At 38.9% G+C, this 24,475-nt stretch overlaps 1 protein-coding gene across 1 annotated transcript; it reads left to right on the top strand.

Moving 5' to 3' along the window:
• Positions 1-2,688: 2,688 nt before the first annotated feature.
• Positions 2,689-22,485, top strand: LOC124878711 (major histocompatibility complex class I-related gene protein-like). The gene is made up of 6 exons (XM_047382803.1): positions 2,689-2,818; positions 4,659-4,835; positions 9,128-9,394; positions 19,713-19,991; positions 20,303-20,605; positions 22,370-22,485. The coding sequence occupies exons 1-6, from the start codon at positions 2,689-2,691 to the stop codon at positions 22,483-22,485; spliced, it is 1,272 nt and encodes a 423-aa protein (XP_047238759.1).
• Positions 22,486-24,475: the final 1,990 nt, after the last annotated feature.

Raw genomic sequence — 24,475 nt, 5'->3', positions numbered from 1 at the left:
CGGATGTGCAAGTGCAAACCGTTCCTTCAGGGCCACAAAGACTTCATTGGCCTCAGGAGTCCAGGAGAAGGTGACCTTTGCAGAGGTGAGGCTGGTGAGGGGAGCTGAAGTTCATTGGCCTCAGGAGTCCAGGAGAAGGTGACCTTTGTAGAGGTGAGGATGGTGAGGGAAGCTGCAGTTTGGCTAAAGTCCTTAATAAAGCGACGGTAAAAGTTGGCAAAACCTAAGAATCGCTGAAGTTGTTTTCGTGAGTATGGTACAGGCAATTCAAGCATGGCTTTTATCTTTGCTGGGTCGGAATACAACTGTCCCCCCCTGAGAATAAATCCCAGGAAGGAGACGGATGATCTGTGGAACTCGCACTTCTCTGCTTTGATAAATGACCTGTTTTCTAGTAGCCGCTGTAAAACCAGACTGACATGTTTTCGGTGTTCACCTAAATCTTTAGAATGGATGAGAATATCATCAAGGTATACAAAAACAAAAATTTTCAGGAAGTCCCGTAGGACATCATTAACAAGTGCTTGGAACACTGCTGGTGCGTTACACAGCCCAAAGGGCATTACTAAATACTCAAAGTGACCGAGTGGGGTCTTAAACGCTGTTTTCCACTCACCTCCTTGCTTAATACAGACAAGGTGATATGCATTACGTAGATCTAGTTTGGAGAATATAGTTGCCCCCTGAACTGGCTCGAAAGCTGAGGAGATGAGTGGCAGCGTGTACTTGTTTTTGATAGTTATTAAGTTTACCCCCCTGTAGTCTATGCAGGGTCGTTATGATCCATCCTTTTTGCTAACAAAGAAAAATCCAGCACCCAAGGGTGACGAGGAGTGTCTGATAAGGCCAGCAGCTAGAGATTTAGTGATATAATCTTCCAAAGCCTGACGTTCTGGGCGGGATATGTGATACAACCTACTAGCGGGCAGAGGAGCTCAAGGAAGTAAGTCAATAGCGCAGTCATAGGGGCGATGAGGTGGAAGAGACAGGGCATGTTGTTTACTAAACACTAACTTCAGATCATGATATTCAGCCGGCACAGCTGATAGTTTGCTGGGGTCGGCCTCTTCAGGATCGCCCGGCGCAGCGCCGAGAGGAACTGCCAACTGCAGGCAAGAGGAGAGACAGTTAGAGGACCAAGGTAGGATGTTAGCCTTGGTCCAATCGAGATGAGGGTTGTCCAGCCTCAACCAGCTGTAACCCAGCACAATTGAGGTGTGAGAAATAGGAAAAATGTATAAGGATAGCGTTTCATGGTGGTTACCTGAAATAACAAGCTGGATAGGTTTGGTTCAGTGAGTAATCCTAGGCAGCTCATCTCCATCTAAGGCTGTAGCCTTCAAAGGCGTAAAAATTATCGGTTTCAATCTTGAAACGATCCACTAGTTCCTGGTCAATTAAGTCCCATTCACAGCCAGAATCTACGAGGGCAGTAAGGCTGAATGAGGAGTTCTGAAACTGAATCGTGGGAGAGTCAAGCGGGGATGTGAGTAAACAGAAGACCAGTCCGTCAGACTCCCCGTTGCTACTGACAGACCCGGTCTTTTCGCCGTACTGGACAGGAAGCTGATCCACAGTAAAGGCAGAGGTTCGCCGCCCTTCTTCTTTGTCTTTCTTCAGGTGTGAGATGGGCCCGTCCCATCTGCATGGGTTCAGGTTCCAAAGCAGAAACAGCAGCAGCAGGAAGTGGGTTAGGAGATCTTGGGACTGCGGTGCTGTCCATACGAAGACGCCTTCTGTCCCTTAGCTGGTTATCCATTCTAACGGCCAATGCAATAAAATCATTGAGTGAGTCAGGCTCGTCCAGAGTGGCCAACTCATCTTTTAGGGACTTGTTCAGGGCTTGGAAGAACGCAGCCTTTAATGCACTGGTGTCCCAACCGGACACTGCAGCAAGGGTACGGAACTCTATAGAGAACTCCGAGACGGATTTCGAACCCTGTTTCAAATTCCACAAGCGACGTGATAGCCTGTTCAGTCCAATTCTTCAGAAAAGGTTAATCTGAACTCTTCAATAAAGTCTTTGTGTGTACAACCAAAATGAGTCGGATCTTTAAATCTAGGTTCCACCCACCGCAAGGCCTTCCCCGTTAACAAACCCAGAATGTAAGAAATCTTAGAATCCTCGTGAGGGAAAGAATGAGGTGAACGACTGAACACTAAGAAACACTGCAGCAGAAAGTCTCCACAACTTTCGTCTCCAGAAAACTTTTCCGGGTTGGGGGCAGTGACATCACGGAAGGTCAAAAAATGAGGAGTTGGAGTTGTTGCAGCGCCCTCTGTAGGCGGGGAGGCCTGAACAGGCTGTAGATTTTGGAGAAGCCCTGCCATATGTTCTAAACACTGATTAGAAGCGGCGAATTGTTCATGGAGGGATCTGAGCATAGAGTCATGTGACTGAATCAATCGGCGCTGATCGGTCAATTCCTTCCTGAGTGGTTCTGCAGGGTCAATTTGGCCTGAGTGTTCTGTGATATCTTTAGATAACTGTTTGACCCACATGCAGGAGACTAAAGCAGTTTGACAGTTTTGTTTAGGCTGGCCAGGTTTAGAAATACACCACAGTTGTGGTAGCTCAAGTTGGTGACAAGGTTCTCAGGAACTTCTGGGAAGAAGAGTGCAGGCAGGTTAACTCAGATCACACGCTGAATTCCTTACTTTGTTTCAAGCTTGCTTATTTGTCTCGTGATGATCCAAAACCGGGAAGGTACTGTTAGAGCCTTAGGAAGTGGGAGTCCATGGAGTGTCCGGAAGCAGGTAGGAACAACACTTAAACAAAGGCAGACATGCTTCACTCACAGGAAACCAGGTTTCGGAGGTAAGGAGCCAAGCCGCAGCCAAGAACGTGGAACCAGAATTTGACAGGTACTAGAATTTGAAGAAGGGAAAAAAGGCATCGAAGTACTGGCAGCGGGCTCCTAAATACTCCTCCCCAGGCAGACATCTGGTGGTCCACAGAGGAAAGACAGCACCCACACTCCCAAACCCCATAACCAGTAATAACAAACTAAAAACGAATACTTATTATTATGTTTTTATTAACATGACATGTTTGAATAAAATATGAGCCATTGCTCTTGTTTAGGTCCAAAACTGATGAGCAGAAACTTTGGCTGAATTTTCTTTTTATACTTAAAATAGTAAAAAGATCAAATCTTTTACAAAAAGAAATTTTCTAATGAATGGACAGGAACTGATTTCTCTCTATATTGTGGCTCTAGAGGACGTTGTTTCTTCTGTAAGCTTTAAGTTTCTATCAAAGTGTTGTGCAAATAACTCAAGCTTTTAGTTTGTATTAAATGGGTGAGAGTTTATCAAGATGCGCACTGTCACTGAATGCAGAAACACAGAGCTGTAAGGTGTAAAGAAAACAGTTTAGTGCATGCTGTCAATGGAAATTCATTAAAGTAAGCTAAGAACAAAAACAATGCTCTTTCTGGCCAAGACATTTCATACTTCTCAAGAACTTGCCTGCAGAAATATTACGAAGTCCTCATAGGTCCCTCCCTCTGCAGTTTGACGATCAAACGTTTTTCATTGACTTTCATGTTTGTACAGTGTCTAAACATCTTCAATTTCTCATGTCAACCTTTTCCATTGGGTCTGACCACATTTCCTGACAGCTACCAGAATATATGAACATCTAGTTTTCAATTGCACTTCTCATGCCATTAGTGAAAAACTTCGCATCATGCCAATCCATCAAAGTGGTACTTTGAACAAATTTTTCAATCTTTTCCATTAGTTTTGAGGATGATACTTCACACTTTCAAGGCAAAAAACATAAATGAAGGTACATAGTTGATTTTTGAGCTGAATTCATTAATATGACCTTAATTCAAATCGTAAAAAAAAGCATCTAAAAGTCCTGGTATCTGTTTCAGATGTTCGCATTTTACAATTCATGGCTGGCTGCGAAAAGGAGGAAAAAACTGCTGATATTGACGTCTACTTCATAATCTAGCTTTATAAACACACGATTTATGTCTATGTTTAATTTAAGTGTATTTTCTCCAATGCAAATGACAGTTTGTCATTCTATAATCATGCCCTAACAAGTGAAGCCACAATAAAATCTGAAAAACAAACTGATTTATAGTAACACTGTTTCATTCATCTGGTTTTAATCCTAAAATATCTAACCTGTTATTTATTGAGTTGGTTTTGCAGTTTGTCTGTTTTTGAAAAATAGTGTCTTCAGAGGGGATTTTGTCTATAAAATATGTTTCTGTTAGAGGTTGTTAAAAAAATTAGAAAATAAGTTTTTGTTTGGTAGCAGCTAATACATGAATAATATTCCCAAAGTCTACGTTTGAACTGATTTTTCTGTTGTCTAATGTTTTTCTGTTGTCTAATGTAAACTTTGTAAAGACATGATTATTGTCTCCTTGTTTTAATCATGTAAACGAGAATAAACCCTGTATTACAGAGTCAGGGCTTTTAACTTAAGTCTTCAAATGCTTTTAAGAACTGTAAGCTGCAGTTTCCATAAGACATAAAAACACTTGTCATTGTTCAGATTACAGTGATATTTCACATATACTTTTATCTTTTATGTTTCTGTTCTTTCATTTTTGTAGCCTTTTTCTCATTTTGTATAGTTTTCTTTTCTCCTAATGTTCTCTCTGTCTGTTTATTCCTTGTGGATCTTACCTCAGTATCTTTCCTGCAGAAGACCCCCTCTTCTCCAGTCCGCTGCCACGCTACAGGTTTCTTCTCCAGCAGAGCTGAGATGTTTTGGTGGAAAGATGGAGAGGAGATTCATGATTATGTGGAGCATGGAGAGATCCTACCAAATGCTGATGGGACCTTCCAGATGAGTGTTGATCTGAAAAGTTTCTTAGTTACAGCTGAAGACTGAAGGAGGTATGAATGCGTGTTTAAGACCGCTGTGTGGAAAATGTAATAACCAGACTGAAATAAACAGAGATCAGGACCAACTGGGCTGAGTTACCTCTTTCATTGGAGTAAATAAATAAATGATACAGTTTATATGTTATTTAAAACATCTCTGGATTGTTGCTTTTTCCTTTTCTTTCGCTTCAGTTTTTCTCCCTGAATTTGCAACTCTTGCCATTCCAGCTGTTGTGGGGTTGCTGCTGTTGTCAGTCATCATAGCTGGACTCATCTGGAAAAAGAAAAACTAGTTTATATATTTGTGGTTTCATGTTGTTGTGCAACAATAGGGTTTGTTTGGCTATCAATAACTATTAATAAATGCCAATGGTAATTATAAACAAAGTGAGTAATTTTGAGCAAAATTATTGTGTGTTCAAATAACCAGTCACAATGCAAATATGAAGAGTAGATAAAACACTATTTTAATAAAATAACATTTTAAAGAATGATTTGCAGAATTAGAATTGCAACAACCTTTTTAGACAATTGATTTTTTGTTTTAATTAGCCACAATTGTTGGAGTAAAATAATATTTAAGGAAATATTGTTTGCTGACTTAGAAATCAATAATCTTTTGGACAATTGATCTTAATGTTGTTAACTAGCCATCACATGGAGTAACAGACTACAAAAATGGTGGATAGGAACACATAAGGACTCACACAAGACGACAAACGAACAGACAGACATGATGATGTTACATCCTGGTTAACGGTTTTAGTTAACAAAGCTTATAGCTCATTCACTACTCCTTTAAGTCACACGTATACTTTTAACTACTATTAATATAATTATTAACGTGTGTATGAGCAGTGGCGGTGCGTTTCGGCCAGTTTAAACGACTGATTGAAGTAAAGTCCGTATCTTTAAAGCACAACCCAAACAAATAAACAGGCTTGGAAGCCTGTTGGCACTCAAATAGTTGAACACCACAAACAAGCAAAACACAATGAAATAGACAATATATAAATTCCTTTATGCTACACTAATTTTCTCTGCCCAGACTCAACCTCCTACGTTAACTGTCCTGATGAACAGGAGTGAAGAAGGTCCTAAGGGCGTTAAGTTGTGTGGTAAAGTTGGTGGCTTGGTCTGGCCACTTGAGAGACCTCTGCACGGGCTGGCAATGCCATATTCTCTCAGGGCAGCAGAATGGACACCACTCGTCAGTGTGTCTTTGGGGAATCTGTAATGCCTTCAGAGTATTTCTTGCAGGAGCTAAAACAAAACAATTTCAGGCAGTTTGTTTTATTTTTGGCTGTTATACAGTTGCCGGATATGTAGACAGCTAACCACTGCCGATGGTGGAGGCAGCGGTAGGGGTTCGTCCTGTATCTGGTGAGTTGCCAGTTCAAGCCCCCGCTCTGTTTGTCTCAGTCGTTGTGTCTTTGGGCAAGACACTTCAACAACCTTGCCTGCTGATGGTGGTCAGAGGGCTCGGTGGCGCCTGTGTATGGCAGACCCTGATCCTGTCTCTCCTTGTGCTGCTCTAGTGGCGGGCAGTGGAATAGACAGCAAATTCTGCTGCGTGCCAGAATTGTATACTCTGATGTCATAGGGATTCCAGTCATGATTCCTCCTTCCTGGGGCTGGCCTAAAAAATAGGTTAACACTGTGCATTATTGGATTCAGAGTATTTTACCTGTCTGTAGGTCTCTGTGTACAGTACAAGTCCATGTTTCATCCATGGCTGGCGCACAACAATGTAAATCAGAAATCTATCAAATCTATGACCAAATAATTTTTTATGCTCATTTTGCGGTTGTATTTTTTTCTTTTTCCATCTATTTTTTAGGATTTAGTCCGGCAAACAATACGTCACTGTATTAAAAGTATTCAACAGTAATTTTTTTGAGATATTTACAAAGTTTTATATCATTTTTATGTGAATATCTAATTTGCAATTTTAGCCTTGTTTTTATTTTCCTAAAAAACTCATTTTGTTTTCTTTTGGGCGACCACAGATTTCTCCGAATAAAAGGCTCCGAATAGCAGTGATCAAAGTGAGTTCCCCATCAGATGGTAGGATGTAGGATCTGTAAAGTTAAATATTTATAAAAGACGCAGCCCTTGAAATGCAAGGAAATTACAGATTTTGCTAAACAAGTAAACTGGTTTAGGTATTTCTATCTGATGTTTGTCTTTGTCAATATTTTGGGTAGGACATTTGTTTAGTAGCAAGACACAGAATAAAATGTAATAATTTGCTTACCTTTCTTTTCTGGTTAACATAGCGCTTTAAGTGTAACAGCTATCTTTTGATCAAAGAAAAAAAAAATGTCAGGTTTTTCTTAGTCCATTTTCATAATTACTTTACCACTCTGGCCCCATACACATCCGTTTGGTGCCACTTGCTTTGATTACGTGGTCCCTGTTTTTTCTCTGCATTGCTAAACCATAACTGATGAATGGTGTTCATCCTAATTATTTTATGCTGATGCTGCTATACGTCTGATATACTTCTAATATTATGTACTGTTTTTCTCTTTTTTTAATCAGTCTGCTTCTTGCTTATTGTCTCATTAACAGCAGTAAAATCATCTACAATAAACAGTAAAGATGTCAAAAATTGTATGACATTTTATAGGAATAAAGTACAGTACAGAATGTTTGAGAGGAATCCCCCTCTGTGCCACGTCATGATTAATACAGAGAATAATTGTTTCAGTTTTGTTTCCTTTGATCCCTGTTATCTTTGTGTTTTTTCCTCTCTTGTTTATTCTTTGGATTGTTTTGTGTATTTCCAGCCAATTTAGACATTGAGTTTTGAACCACATGATTTGTGACAAACACCTCAAGTTTTCTTCATTTGACTTCCAACATGGGTCCAGTTGAAATGTCTGCCAAGGGCTGTGTTAATATTTACAGTAAATGATGGTCCTATCAGTCATGTAAAAAACTTCTGGAACATCTGAACCTATCAGCTTGTTTTTAATTGCCATTTTTACATTTTACAAACACCATGTTTTCCTATTTTTTTATTTTTATGATACAAACTTTAAAAAAATGCTTTTGAGGAAATTATTGGATTGTAACTTTGATGGTAAATTGTAGTTTATTTTTCCAGCACCTAATGTTTTCAAGATTTAATAATGGTTGCATCTGCAGAGATCCTTTAATAAACTGTAGTTTATCAAAACATACCTTCGTTCCAGCATGAGCAATGATCACTTGAGCCAGTTAGCAGTGATCTCTATTGAAAACAACGTGGCCCAGTCTATTTCATCTGATGCCCTTCTTGCCAAATGGGCGAGTGCAAAAACATGTAACAATTTAGTGTTTATATTCTTACACAGACGCACCTTTAATGTGTCTGCAAACCCCCCAGAAAGTAGGGAGTTGTGCTGCTGGAACCCTGCATGTGATTTTTTTTGTCAAGTGTGATGTGAAGTTATCAATTGGCACAAAGTCCATAACCTTCAAGTAGGACAAAAACCAGTAAAGTACTGAACCAGAAAGTCTGAACCAGTTCTTGGCTCACTGCGGTAATATACCATGGTTAACAGTGTTGAATGCTGCGTTGAGGCCCAGTAACACCAGCACTGTGGTTCTACCACCTTTGCATTTCTGGGGGTGTCAACACCTTGACAAGGGCAGGCTCAGTGCTGTGGTGAGGACAGAAACTGCCCTAAATTTGTGAAAATGAACGAATGTAACCTTTATATTTATATTGGATGCCAGCCAAATGGAAACATGCCTCAGCTATTTAAAGTATTTAAACAAAACCAAAAAACACCTTCAGTATGAACAAAAATGAAAAACAATCACCCATTCATTTTAGTTACTCAACTTCAACACAGCTGTCTGAAACTATGAGGAGTATATTAATGATGATGCTTTTTGCTCAAGCTGCATCTGCAGGTAAGACTGTGGTATACATTTGAGAAAGATAATGTTTTTTATGTACTTTTTAGAACTATTCCTTGCTCTACATAATACTTATATTTGGCTATTTGTTTTCTTCTCCTGTTTTATCAGTTAGGCTGTGATACCTCAATTAACCACTTCAAAAACATTTACATTTACATTTTAGGGTAATGTCTTCCAGAAAGTTACATAAATACTGCCAAATATTGAATGAAAAAAACTATAATACAAAAAACTTAAAAATGCTGAATTAAGAAGTAAAAACACTGCTAAATGTAAAATAATTTGTGGATGACTTAAAAGGAATGATGTAAAAACAAAATACAGCTGTTTAAGTAATTGCCTTCTGTTTGCTTTGCAGTTAAACACTCTCTGGAGTTTGATCTCATGCTGTCATCTGGATTCCCAAATGTCCCAGAATATGTGGCCATGGAAATTCTTGATGGAGTTATTATAGCTTACTACGACAGCGATATTAAGACAGGACAAACAAGGTTAGAATGGGTTAGAAAGTTAATGCAGAATAACTCCCAGCACTGGGCGATGCATTTGCAGAACTGCATACACTATCAACAGGTCTTCAAGGTGGAAACTCAGAGTTTTCAGCAGAGCTCAAATCAAACTGGAGGTATGCCACTCAGAGAAAGTCATTTTTTTATTTTACAATGTTTGCTGGAGACCATTGGCTTATATAAACAATTTTTAGCATACAACTGATCCAGAGTGTGACCCCCTTGACAGTTAATCTCATCGGATCAGACAGAAGCATAATGTCACAGTTGTTATAAATGTTCCTTAACAATCCTTGTTACCAGTGAGTGAAACGTCACATCTGACCAAACCTGATGGCTTTTTGTTTCAGCCTGAGCTGAACTTTGGATTTAGACCAAAGAAGACAAGGACCACAGAGATAAGAACTTTAGATACTGAGAAACAGCAAAACCAAAACAAGGAAACATTTTAATCAATGAAACTGATCTTTCATAAACACAAATACTACTGACGACTTTGGAAAAAAGTTGAATCAACTGCAACTAATTTGAGAAATAGTATGAAACAATCATCCTGTTGTTCATGGGTTTGAAACCAGCCATAAAAAGGATACAATTGCTGTAATTCAGGTGAAACTTAATCTAACAACATTATGATGTCTGGTAAATATAAATATTTGTTTTATAATCCTTTCAAAGTTCCTTAGACTGTCCCAGCTTAAAAAGTACGGGGTCATTTTCAATTATTTTATCAACAAACATAACAAAACTACCTTTAACTCATAAATGTTTGCAAGAAAAGTTAAATTTACCAAGTCATCAGTTGTCCTTAACTAAATGTTGTTCAAACAGGCAATAATGATCGCTTCCAATAGAGCTTTAGCCTAAGTTTAGTTAACAAAATATGATTTTCTTGTTGCAAATAACTACCCACAGCAGATAAAATAGACTATAAGCAGAATACAAACAGTGATGAGCCCTGTGGTTGTATTATCTCTTACCTCCCGATGGAAGGCTAAACTTTACAGTTTCTTAGTCAAAAACATAGCTGACCTATACAGTTCAAATTTATAAAAAACAAGATGGATATGAACATGTTTTAATTCACTAGCAAGGACCGGGCCATAGTGAATTGAACTTAAAGGTTTAATGAGGCAAGAAATTAGAAGATTATCTACCAAAGATGTGTATTACTGCCGTGTATATGGAGCACCTACAGGGCATGCAGACTTGATGGAAAAATAAAAACTGAGTCCAAAATCCATAGATTCAAAACATGAAATGTAGCACTAGAACTAGAGTTGTTAAGGAAAGTGGTAAAATGTGAACAACAGAAGAGTAAAGCAGAGACTAGAAGAACCAGAAGGGAACATTTACTGAGGATGTGATCACTGAAATAAGAGACAGGTGAAGACCTAATTAACAGACTGAAAGCAGCTAACTCAGAAACCTGGGAATAGAGGGACACCAGAAACTATTAAAACACAACCACAAAACAGAACATAACTCACCAAGAGACTGAGTTAAATACTAAGACAAAAAGAGACAGAGAAGCTCAGAAAAACAGGAATTAAAGACTGCAATTCAAAATGCATCAGAAACAAAAGTACATGACTGAATAAACACAAAGTCCAACATATAACGAGAAGTTTTAACTTTGACCTCTGAGGACATCAAGTTCACAGACATTTTCAACCCTATTTTAAACTCTGACTGGGGTAATAATGATAATGATGATCAATTACTTTATTAAGTGGTGTAGTGACTCTCAAAATGCTCTTATCTGGGTTAAAAGGCCAAGTGAGTCAGTCATACAGAGACTCTTAAAAAAGTATGGATCCCTGTTAGTATAGCGAGTTTGCGTGGTGTTATAAAAGAAAACTTGATGCAATATTAAAACATGGATCCCTGTTAGTATAGCGAGTTTGCGTGGTGTTATAAAAGAAAACTTGATGCAATATTAAAACAATTTTCACATATCTGACATAAATTCAAATGAAAATCTAATTTATTACAGAAAAATCATGCAAAAATTAAAGTTGGAAAAACCATTTTGCAAAAATGTGCGCAGGTCACACCAATACTTGGTTGAACCATATTTTGGGCTATACATTTGTCAACAATCTCTTTACTTTCTATATGTCCAAACCAATGGTAGGGCTGCAAGACAAAACTATTTTAAATAAACAAAACATTCGGGCCTTTGAGGAAGAATGTTGTTGTCTGATGAAGTTTCATCAGGTATGTTGGCAGGTCACCAAAAGAACACCATACCCTCAGTGATGTGGTGGCAGTATCATGCTCTGGGTTCACTTTTCTTCAAAAGGACAACTGCATACAGAAACTGAATCCAAAGGTGGTTTAACACAATATTAGTTTAAGGGTTCAAACACAAACACAAGTAGGTCACTGCAGCTTTTTAACAATTTGTTTGGTTTTCTGCCTTCTACATGTCACATTAAAGTCGTAAAAGGTTTTGAAATTATTTATCGTGATTTTATCCTTTTAAATTGTTTTAACAAGAATGTGCGTACACAGAAAAATCTGTTAATGCTGTATATTTGGGGCATGGACACTGATCATACAATTATGGTGAACAAAAGTACATCCTATGTCCATTCTAGTATTTTAATGTATAAATGATCTAGTCTTCAGGAGGGTCTAAAATTATTAGGATGTTTTATCATTTGTGAAGCCCATTCTGCAGATTCCACAGTAATAATCAACGAAACAGACAACATAGAGGCTATGTTGTCTGGGGCTTAATGCCCCTTGTAGGGTCTCCCATGGCAAACAGGCTCTAGTTGATGAGTCAGACAAAGAGCGGTTCAAGAATCAAGAATATTTCATGAGGACTAGTAGATCGAGGCACGTGACGTCGCCCGGTACAGTGTAGTCAGGGTACCACCCTGGAGCCAGGTCTGGGGTCGGGACTCCGGGGCCGGAGAGCGCCTGGTGGCCAGGTGGCTCCTCGCGGGACCCGGCTGTGCCAAGCCCGAATGAGAGACATGAGGCCATTCCACCTGCAAGGGGAACCGTGAGGGACCGGTTCAAAGAGGATTGGGTGGCGGACGAAGGTGGAGGCCTCGGCGGCCCGATCCCTGGATGCTTGGACTGGCACTAGGGATGTGGAATGTCACCTCGCTGGGAAGGAGCCTGAGCTTGTGTGGGAGGTCAAGAGATATTGACTGGAAATAGTCAGGCTCACCTCCATGCACAGTGTGGGCTCTGGAACCCATCTCCTCGAGAGGGGCTTGACTCTCTTCTACTCTGGAGTGGCCCACAGGGAGAGGCGCTGGAGGAGGAGAAAGCCAGACAGACTTGGCAGGCCCAAGCGCATTGTAAGGGTCTGCTGGGAACATCTGGCGGAGCCCTTGGCCAGGGATGTATTCAACTCCCACCTCCACTGTCGCATATAGCGACAGTGGAGAGAAAAACTCCCTTTTAACAGGAAGAAACCTCCAGCAGAACCAGGCTCGGTGTGAGCGGCCATCTGCCACGACCGACTGGGGGTTTGAGAGAACAGAGCAGAGACACAAAAAGAACAAAGAAGCACTGATTGAGGAGTACTTTCTATGGGAAGGAAAAGTAAATGTTAATGGATGTAGCTCCTTTAGTCGTTTCACCTAGAAAGAAAGAACAGATAAACTCTGAGCCAGTTTTCAAGGTTAGAGTCTGAAAGAGAGCACATACAGTTAGTTACAGTTAAGCTCAGTCAATTGCCATGTCTAGGAGAGAGAAAGGGTTAAACACTAAAAGACAGGGCCATGTGGGTCATCGGTAGAAGGTGAGCATTAAGCTGTTGCCAGCAGAAGCTCGGACGATTCCCCTCTCCAGAAAGGTGTCACAGGTAGACACAGAGTCAGGTCAGGTGTAGCTTCTAGGAAGAGAAAAGAGAGAACAAGGTTAAAAGCTGAAATAACACCAAATAATGCAAAATTGGAGAGTAGTGTGAGAATGTAGCGAAGAGGGTGAAAGTGGTCATTATGTCCTCCAGCAGCCTAAGCCTATAGCAGCATAACTACACAGATAGTTTCAGTTCAGATTATTTAGTTAAACTTATTTACAACGTCGTCTCAAGGAACCCCACAAAGGTTCCCACTGATGGTCATTGTTATACTAAAAACCACAAGGATTGGGATACCTCTCTCTGTCAGACTGATTATAACCATTGGAAAAGAGAAGGGGTCATACAAGTAGCAGAAATGGAGGGTGTGTTTGCACCTCAACCATAACTGAACCGGTTTAGGCTAAACCTGACTCCCCCTTACTCCAATCAACAGGGAGGGAGGAAGATAGGTCAGGATAAACTAAGCCACTCTAACTATAAGCTTTATCAAAAAGGAAAATTTTAAGCCTAGCCTTAAAAGTAGACAGGGTGTCTGCCTCATGGACCAAAACCGGGAGCTGGTTCCACAGGAGAGGAGCCTGATAACTAAAGGATTTGCCTCCCATTCTACTTCTAGAGACTCTAGGAACCACCAGTAAACCTGCAGTCTGAGAACGAAGGGTTCTGTTAGGAACATATGGAACAATCAGATCTCTGATGTATGATGGAGCTAAATCATTAAGGGCTTTATATGTGAGGAGGAGAATTTTAAATTCTATTCTGGGTTTAACAGGGAGCCAATGAAGGGAAGCTAAAATAGGAGAAATTATTACTGAGCATTTAACGGTTGTGATTATCAAGGGCTTTAGGCTACAATTACAACACCAGAGGTCATCTCTGGCTTCGATTCATAAATAAGGATTTTTGGTTAAGAAATGAATTTTGTCAAATTATGATTTTCAATTATAATTATTGATAAATATTAATTAATCAATAATCATAGTCCTAACATTTCAATCTAACAAGTGCACAGAGACCCACCCACCAAAGTGGTAAGGTATGTACTAACACGTCGTCCCCACACATCCAATAGCTGACTGCCACTGGGTGTGTTTGGTCTCCTAGAAAGAATAACATTGGAATGGACATAGTAATGTTTTCACAGTGCTGTTCTACAAATTATGGGTTTTGATACTATATTGGAGTTTTAACAAATATTGGTGTCATATTTGCATGTTTAAACCAGGATAACACCCAAGTTACATTACATTTTACAGTTGTGTTACCCATATTAATCCCTTTGCTGTCTTCAAAACCTCCATTTGCAAAACACTCATATTCTGCATCATAATCTACCTTGTAATTATCGGAGGACTACTTTGTGTAGTACCGAAGTTAATTTCAGCACACAGCGCTTCAAACCTGTAACCTTTCCAGTTATCTAAATATTGGTGCGAATTGTGTGAGCTCTACAGCAGTCTGCAACTCATACTGCACATTGATAATTTGAAGAATGACACCACATCTACTCCTGGAGCAAACTCCCCGTTTCTGCACCTCTGTTGTTGTACTAGTGCACATTCTTTGGATGTATACTTCTTTGGAATGACAATTGGAGCTGCTCCAGGGGTAACAAATTAAACAATCGTTTTCCCTTAACTCTCTAGCCGTGAACCATGACGAGCTGTACCATGTGGGTAGCTTGGATAATTCTGTAGTATTACAAGTACAGTGTTTCTAGCATCTTCTACTGCTTTACCATACTTATTTGTCTCCCCAATTTCACCGAAGTTTATTAATATGACTATCCAGTTAACCAGCGACGCACTTAATGTGGTTTTAGTGGTTGCCACTGAGGGCATATTGTTTGTATTGTTTACTACTGTGCTCTCTTTTCCTGCTCTCGGTGGAGGTGGACGCTTTTTCTCTGCTCTGTCTCCCGCACCCCTCCCATATCTGCCCTGCGTCTTGTCTTTTTTGGAGCCTCTTTTTGCACATCTTCCAAATTCTTCCAAAATATGGATTTGGTCAGCTGGTCTCTCAATGCAATGGATCAAATTTTCTCAACGAGAAGACAGGGGTCGGGAGAGCCCACTTGCCCGGACGGGACATTTTTCTCCGGATACACGATGGACTCCTGGATTTAACAGGGAGCCAATGAAGGGAAGCTAAAATAGGAGAAATATGATCTCTCTTTTTAATTTTCATCAGAACTCTTGCTGCAGCATTTTGAATCAGCTGAAGGCTTTTAACTGTATTTTGTGGACATCCTGTAACATACAAGTTGAAGGTTTAGATGAAGCTAATATTTCTGATAACTCAGGAAGCTCCACAGGATCAAAACAGTCCAAACACAAATCAGGTTCTGCAGTTATTTCCATTTCTCTCTTTGATTAGCTCCCTTAGTTCGTTGGTCCATTCTCCACTTTCCCACAGCATTTATACTCTATGGTTTTCTTTGTTCACCACTGGATTCTCCTGCTTGCTACCGGTCGGTTTCCTAGTGTGTTCCTACCCAAGCTTCTATTACCTGTCTACAGGTCCTTCTCAAAATATTAGCATATTGTGATAAAGTTCATTATTTTCCATAATGTCATGATGAAAATTTAACATTCATATAGTTTAGATTCATTGCACACTAACTGAAATATTTCAGGTCTTTTATTGTCTTAATACGGATGATTTTGGCATACAGCTCATAAAAACCCAAAATTCCTATCTCACAAAATTAGCATATTTCATCCGACCAATAAAAGAAAAGTGTTTTTAATACAAAAAACGTCAACCTTCAAATAATCATGTACAGTTATGCACTCAATACTTGGTCGGGAATCCTTTTGCAGAAATGACTGCTTCAATGCGGCGTGGCATGGAGGCAATCAGCCTGTGGCACTGCTGAGGTCTTATGGAGGCCCAGGATGCTTTGATAGCGGCCTTTAGCTCATCCAGAGTGTTGGGTCTTGAGTCTCTCAACGTTCTCTTCACAATATCCCACAGATTCTCTATGGGGTTCAGGTCAGGAGAGTTGGCAGGCCAATTGAGCACAGTGATACCATGGTCAGTAAACCATTTACCAGTGGTTTTGGCACTGTGAGCAGGTGCCAGGTCGTGCTGAAAAATGAAATCTCATCTCCATAAAGCTTTTCAGCAGATGGAAGCATGAAGTGCTCAAAAATCTCCTGATAGCTAGCTGCATTGACCCTGCCCTTGATAAAACACAGTGGACCAACACCAGCAGCTGACACGGCAACCCAGACCATCACTGACTGTGGGTACTTGACACTGGACTTCTGGCATTTTGGCATTTCCTTCTCCCCAGTCTTCCTCCAGACTCTGGCACCTTGATTTCCGAATGACATGCTGAATTTGCTTTCACCCGAAAAAAGTACTTTGGATCACTGAGCAACAGTCCAGTGCTGCTTCTCTGTAGCCCAGGTCAGGCGCTTCTGCCCCTGTTTCTGGTTCAAAAGTGGCTTGACCTGGGGAATGCAGCACCTGTAGCCCATTTCCTGCACATGCCTGTGCACGGTGGCTCTGGGTGTTTCTACTCCAGACTCAGTCCACTGCTTCCGCAGGTCCCCCAAGGTCTGGAATCGGCCCTTCTCCACAATCTTCCTCAGGGTCCAGTCACCTCTTCTCGTTTTGCAGCGTTTTCTGCCACACGTTTTCCTTCCCACAGACTTCCCACTGAGGTGCCTTGATACAGCACTCTGGGAACAGCCTATTCGTTCAGAAATTTCTTTCTGTGTCTTACCCTCTTGCTTGAGGGTGTCAATAGTGGCCTTCTGGACAGCAGTCAGGTCGGCAGTCTTACCCATGATTGGGGTTTTGAGTGATGAACCAGGCTGGGAGTTTTAAAGGCCTCAGGAATCTTTTGCAGGTGTTTAGAGTTAACTCGTTGATTCAGATGATTAGGTTCATAGCTCGTTTAGATACTCTTTTAATGATATGCTAATTTTGTGAGATAGGAATTTTGGGTTTTCATAAGCTGTATGCCAAAATCATCCGTATTAAGACAATAAAAGACCTGAAATATTTCAGTTATTGTGCAATGAATCTAAAATATATGAATGTTACATTTTCATCATGACATTATGGAAAATAATGAACTTTATCACAATATGCTAATATTTTGAGAAGGACCTGTATATTTATCACCCAAGCTTCTGTTACCTGCCTGCATTCATCAAATTGATCCTTGAAGTGGAAGCTTCATTTCAAAGCAAACTTTTAAACACCATTCCGCTTCCTCACTCTGCTCTGCACTTTGGTCCTACACAACTCCAACATTTCCTAAAAGTAATATATCAACAAAAACTTAACTATTTAATGTTGATTTGTATCATTTTCAGACAAGAAAACTTACAATGGCACATTTAGATGTATATGGAAGTCATTTTTTATTATGCTGTTTGAATATCTAGTCATTGGAAAGTCATTGTGGATGTTAAAAATAAAAGCAGGTAAAATGGGGTTGCTTTTTCTACAAGTGAAATGTTGCTTTGACGCGTAGACTCATAACTCATAACCAGTGAGAAAGTGTAAAAAGCACAGCACTTGTAAAGTTAAAGGTTCAAGTGTGAGATAAATTGCTTTGAGGTTACATAAGGTTACAGGATCAGCTCACAGTGTCTTTAATATGTCTAAAAATATTTTAAAACTTTATGTGGACAAAATAGACCTAAAATGAAATAACTGTGGCTGTAAAGTTTGATTCATGTTTAATTAAGTTGTGGTATATTTTGTTTTACTTATAAGAACTAATATATGTAGTACAAGATAGTAAATACCAAACACATTAAACAGATTTTACTGCATTGTTATTTTTAGCACTGATGTCTGTTATTGCTTTTAAATAAAAATGTCATTGTCATTATTAAAGATATGTTTGATGTTGTTGAGTCTGGATTTCAGAATCATGGGGGCAAACTGTTAAGTTATTAAGTAATCAAACTGACAAGAATTTTCAGTCAAACATTGACTCTCATGAAACACATTAAACACACCCAAGAACATAAAAAAGCAGGATGAATTTCTGGACTGCACTAACACGTAAAACAACTGAAACTTCCCTCCAAATCTTCACTTACGCTTCAGCTTTCTAAGCAAGATGAAGAGATTAGTGATACTTCTCATGTTCTGCAGTGCTACATCTGCTGGTAAGAAAATGCAGCAAATTGTTAACCTTAGTTTTATATTATTATTATTATTATTATGTAGTTCTTACATAAGGTTTGACACTGTTAAGGGACAAGTTCTATAGCTGTTTAATTGCCAGAAGACCCAATAACAAATATAATCATAAATTAAGGAAAATGCAGAGCTTATTCTAGTCTTTGTTGTTACTTCTTCTACATTTCTATGACACTGTTTCTATGACGCTGTGCTGGACAAAAGTTGTAGAGGTTGTTCCTGTTATCTGCTGCAGTCACTCTTGGTATTTCAGAATCGGAATCAGCTTTATTGCCAAGTTTGTACAGACAAACAAGGAATTTGACTCCAGTACACTTTGCTCTCAATAATAAAGAATATACTTTTTAAATCTACATTTCTCAAGCTTCTCATGTTTCTTATCGATCCTGGTGTTGCTTGGAATCTCTAGTGTAAATCTCTAAAATATTGTAATCTAACCTCAAGCTGTGTTTGAAAAACACACACACCACAGATTCCATGTCAATTTTTATTAAACAAATATGAAGCCAAAATGTAAAAGGTTTGCAAAAAAAATAAATATACCCTCCAAAACTCCAAATACAAATAAAATATGTACGATCTCATACATTCCTTTATCTTGAATGTACTTAACTAACTTTTTTTTCATACAGTGGTACACACATTGAAGGTTTACTTAACTGGATCCTCTGGGCTCACCGACTACCCTGCGTTTGAAGGCATTGGAGAAGTTGATGGTATCCAGGCAGTTTACTGCCAGGAGAAAATATTTGAAACAAAACAAGACTGGCTGCAGAAATTTTTGAATGCTGATCCCCAACATTTGGAGTTCCTTACAAATGGTTGCCATATTTCTAGTCCTGCCTTTTTTAGGTTTATAGTTGATTTCATTATGACGAACTTGAATCAAAGTGAAGGTATGGTATGTTTATTAATTAGTAGTTTACCTTAGATAGTAAACATAAATATTCCTATCTTTTAGGTCTGCTAACAATAAGTCAGTTACCTATTAAACTGGAGTTTCTTGGTTTGTTTGTTTCTAATTAGTTTGTTTTACATTTTATGGTAAAAATGTTCTGTCATTTTACTTCCTGCTCAAGTACTTTATCATTAAAAGATTTTTTATTTTAAAAAAAAGTATTCTTTCAGTTTTGAAATTTGACAAAATAGCATAGTTTTTCGGTTTTTTTACATAATGTGTCCTGAAAGACAATTTTTTTTCTCTCTGTTTATGTCCATTTTAACACAAAATAATCACAGGTAGGAAAAAAGGCTCGTGCCATTACTTGAAGCTGTAAAAAAATATTTGTCAGGTTTTTTTTTTGTGTTATCCTGCAAACAAAATCCATTTTAAGAAACTTGAGTAGTACCTAAGCATTTTGATGTTGCTTAAAACGTCAATATGTTCAACTTGTTTTAGCTATGTTTTGACAATAAAAATACGTTTGTGCCAGGTGTCCATATTTTTCAGGGGATAGGTGGCTGTGGACTGAACAACAAGACTGCGAAGCTTACTGGTATTTTGAAGTACGGTTATGATGGAGAAGACTTTCTTGAATTTGATTTAACTCAACTAAAATGGATTGCTCAGAGAAAAGAGGCTCTCTCTCTTTCTCAGCTTTGGAATGAGGAGACACAGAGTCTTTTTTATAACGCTGATCTCGTCACAAATCAATGCAATCAGTGGCTCACTGGCTCCTTGATTGCTGGACAAAGCACTCTGTTAAGAACAGGTACAGTCAGTCAACTTATTACATTTCCAGTGCATCAACATTTAATGAATCTTCCTGTCTCTTTCTTTTAAAAGTTATCTATAAATTTACATATTCAATTACAGTTTTTGTATTCGTTTCTTCAACTTCTGGAACCAGTCGATTAAAAGGAGTTTCCTCATATTTCTCATCAAACTTGTTCTGCATTGTCATAGAAATATAACTAAATCAGCTAAATGTTGACCATGCCTTGCTCTGATTACATCTTCCACATTCTACATCCTTGTCCCTTTCCTAATTTTCCCTTTTAATTTTCCACATCTCATGTTCAGATAACCCCTCAATGTCTCTCCTTCAGAAGACTCCCTCCTCTCCAGTTAGGTGCCATGCCACTGGTTTCTACCCAGAAAGTTTCTTGATGTTCTGGAGGAAAGATGGAGAGGAGATTCATGAGGGTGTGGACCATGGAAATGTCCTCACCAATCAGGATATTACTTTCCAGTATTATGTTGATCTGGATATTTCATCAATCCCACCTCAAGACTGGATGAGATATGACTGTGTATTTCAGTTTACTGGTGCTGAGGACAGAATCATGGTTAAGCTGGATAAAACATTGATCAAGACCAACAGGGGTAAGAATAAACAGCTCTATATCAGAATTACAAATATTAGTATTGTAGTATTGAACCAAGGAAAGTAGTTATTGGTGACAAACAGAAGCTGGCGACTGGATGGCGTTGAAGGACTTTATTTTGGAACACACCTTACAGACTGATGGCCTTTTTCCATTAGTACCTACTCTACTCGACTTAGGTCAGGTTGGTTCTTCTCTACACGGTTTGGTTCAATTTACATTACAATTGAGTAATGGAAAACAAAAGTGGGCGGGATGGTCAATAGCAAGGCGGCCCCACAGTCCGAAAAAGTAACGTGATGTGACACAAACACAACCACAGCCTAAACATCTGTTCAGTCTCTGGCTGCAGTCAGTCTCAAAGTGAAATAAGAGAGCCAGAGAAGGCTGCGGGCGGCAAGACGAAGCACTCTGGATCAGTAAAGGAGAGAGCAGGACGCAATGGAGCGGTTTCAAACTGAAGGGTACGAGCTAGAGGACTTGTAGGGGAAAGCTAACGCTACCTTATTCTTGCTCATAGGTCATATACACAAGAACACCAGTGAAAAGCCATTTAATGGTTAAAGATGTAAGTTATTAAAATATAATGTAACTAGTGATGCTGCCTCCTAGTCCCTTCTCAGCACAGTTCAGTACAGTTTTACTCGCTTTTGGGCTATTACATGGAATTGTTACTATTTTTAGTACCTGCTTTGCAGCTGAGTGAAGTTGACAAAATGAGAGACAAAATGCCATCAGGGTCGCCTACCATGATAGCAAACATTGAGGCGAATCTTGTTTTTTAGATGTGTCCAAGCGGCTTCTGTGACTCTGTTTATTGCATTTCTTCATTCTGGAAAAGCCTTGTCTGACAATGAGCTGAGCACCGATGGAGGAGGTTTTGAAACATATCTATCTTCATATCTAGCAATAGGTAGTGTTAGCTTACCCTCAGTCGTCCTTTAAATTGTACCGCTCCATGGCTTCCCTGTCTCTCCTGTACGTATCTAGAGTGCTTTGTCTTGCTGACTACAAAATCATGCTCTGGCTCTTCTTCCAGTCTCAGTCTGACAAAGTAGCAGGTCCTCCATTGTGTTGTGTTTGTGTCACATACAAGTCACGTCGGCTTATTTTTTTGGACTGTGGGGCCGCCTTGCTGTTCATGATGTTGCACACATTGAGATGGTACTTAATTGTGATGGAAAACAAACCAAACTGTGTTGAGTAGAAGCTGACCCAAGAATAACTATGCTTAATAGGTACTTACGGAAAAGGGCCATAATGGACAAACTAACGCACAAGGAATACATAAACTGCAGGCACAAGAACAGACTAATATTCTACATTTTACAATGCTAGATGAGGGTACAAGCAATCTTAAAGCAGACAATCTGGAAATTGATGAACATATTTTACATGGAAAGGATGATTACTTTGCACAAACCTTTTGGGAAGGAGTTGTTTGCATCACTGCTGATGTCTGTCTCCCACACTCGATCTACCCTTTGTTAAAGATTCAGGAGTTATTTAATTAACATCCTTGAGTTGAAATCTCACTCCCAACCAGGTAATGCAAACAATATTTAAAATGGATGGGACCCATCAGTTGCCAGAGCACATGTTGTGTCGAGCTTTTAACTCCATGGTGCATTCAATTTAAATTGTACATCAGAATTTCTATATATCCTACAAATAGGACAATTCTCATAAAATCCATGGCTCATTTCAACCATTTCATGCTCTGTTTTTACTTGCTCTGTTCATTTTATTTGTCTTTGAGCAGATGAATCATCTCAGACAACAATTATCATCATTGCTGTAGTTATTGTTCTGAGTGCCATCATCATCATCATCATTGCTGTAGGATTTGCTGCTTACAAGAAGAGAAATGGTGAGTGAATCTCAGAGCTGAATTTGTCATACCATAACCCCAAACTTATGAGTGCAACAAAACGAGTATGATCATATTTTATGTCGCATTGAATTAGAAAAGCATGAATAGAAAAAAAAAAATTCTCTATTTCAACGTTTTTTCGTACAGTGTTCGTATATTGACACCCAAATTATTAACTATGTTTTACTTTCAGAAAGACCTCTCACCCCCAGTAAGTAGGCTTTGCATTTGTTTCTCTTTTTCAGATACTGATTTAATTCACAAATTAACATGTGTAGTGATTTTCAGATTAGTGGAATAACAGCATATTTGTGGTCCTTCAGGTTCTGAAAACTTATGTCTCTAAGACTCTGATGGTAGACTCCAGATCAAGAAATCCAGCATCCTTCTCTGACCTTCACATGGGCAGGCTTCCTATAAATAATCTAAAGAATATCTCAATAATCAAAAGATAAATAATCAAACATTTAGTTTTCTTGTAGCTTTTTATTGTGGGATCAGTGGGATCAACTATCAACTTAGATTTTAGTTAATGAATGTAGTGTAAACATATAATAAAATTTTCAATAAATGTTGTCAAAATGAGGTGAGATTCTTCCATGTATCTATGCGGAAATTAAACATTTATAATTAAATCAATAAAATTTGATTTGGAGTATGTTTTAATTCTTCTTTCTTTTGCAAAAGTGTATCCCTATGATTGAGTGTAGCAACAATCACATATAATGAAATGAGAGCCTAACCTTTAGAGTATCAAATAAATAATGATCATATTGCATAGATAATATGTCATGAAACAGTAAAATGAGTATATCTTCGCACTCTGGAACTGAGGACTGAAGACGCCTGTACGGAGTCACACATTAAAAATCATCATACATTAAGTAAAATGTATGATGATTTTCTATTTTTCTACAATTAATTCAAGTTAATCAATTGTGATGTATGAATAAAAATGAAGTGATGGGTATTTTTTTTAGCTGTAACATGAAGGTTGAAAAACAGGCAAAAGTCATAACACAAGGAACCAGCTGTCTACGGAAGCTGGGAGGAGGCACAGAAAAGTCACAGTGACCGCATAACTCGATGGGAAAGCTTGCCCGGCAACAGGGGATGAGCAGTGAGGCTATCTGCAATATAAAAACTGTGCCAAAGAAAGAAATGGGGATGTTTCCTCGCAGAAGACCAGCGAAAAAGATGAGACGGAGAAAGAAGCTACAGATTAATCAGAAGACCGGAGATGCAGCCCCGCTGACAATTCTGCATTATAGAGAAGATCAAGAGCTGCTACTCAAAATTGAGAATCTGAATTTCATCTCGTCGATTTTTACCAAGACAACAGAAGTGAACTTGGTCAGTGAACAACTGATTGCCCTAAGTTTTGAAAGGCTTCTGGAAGTCCTGAACCAACTTCAATTACACCTCAAAGGTTTCCTTCAACTATTCAGCCTTTGGAAGCTACCGACTTTTGAAACATATGCCAACAAAGTTTCAGTTTTTTGTTTTTTTTTTACATTTTTTTTTTTTTTTTTCCAACTTCACCATTGAACCCCCGAGCATCAGCGCCTGTCCACTTAGAGGAAGAAAACTGCAGATTTGGCTTTCATCCAAGAAGACAATCACTAGTTTCCTACTGAAGAAATCATTCCATTTGGATCCATGGTGAGCCTCTGTCTCCAAAGCCTCTTCAGCCTTATCAGTTTCAGCATTGGGGAAAGATAGGTTAAGTTGACTGATTTATTTCTATTATTCAAATTATTAAGTTTTTCTGATTTTTAAGCTGTTTAATTACTAATTAAAGAAAGCATATAAAATTCTAGATTTATTGTGGACAGTCAATTATTTGAGTCACCTTATTTTTGGGTTTTGGTGGTAAAAATTGTTATTGCCTGGTTCCAAATGATTTTAAGAGGTTTTTATAGGTTGCCTTAAGCCAAACTTGTTAAAACAATCCCCTTGGGGCTCGTGCCGAGCCACTAAAATCAACTTAACCCA

This window comes from Girardinichthys multiradiatus, chromosome 13 (assembly GCF_021462225.1).
Source record: "Girardinichthys multiradiatus isolate DD_20200921_A chromosome 13, DD_fGirMul_XY1, whole genome shotgun sequence".
NCBI lineage: Eukaryota > Metazoa > Chordata > Actinopteri > Cyprinodontiformes > Goodeidae > Girardinichthys > Girardinichthys multiradiatus.
Note: the sequence above shows the minus strand (reverse complement) of the source record. Positions and strands in the feature narration are given on the sequence as shown.

Bases quoted from the DNA above. Each gene is read 5' to 3' on its own strand.
- LOC124878711 (XM_047382803.1), top strand. From the start codon at position 2,689: ATGATCCAAAACCGGGAAGGTACTGTTAGAGCCTTAGGAAGTGGGAGT. The intron at 9,395-19,712 runs GTATGCCACTCA...CGTTTGTGCCAG, and splicing joins GAGCTCAAATCAAACTGGAG to GTGTCCATATTTTTCAGGGG. The intron at 20,606-22,369 runs GTAAGAATAAAC...GTCTTTGAGCAG, and splicing joins ATTGATCAAGACCAACAGGG to ATGAATCATCTCAGACAACA.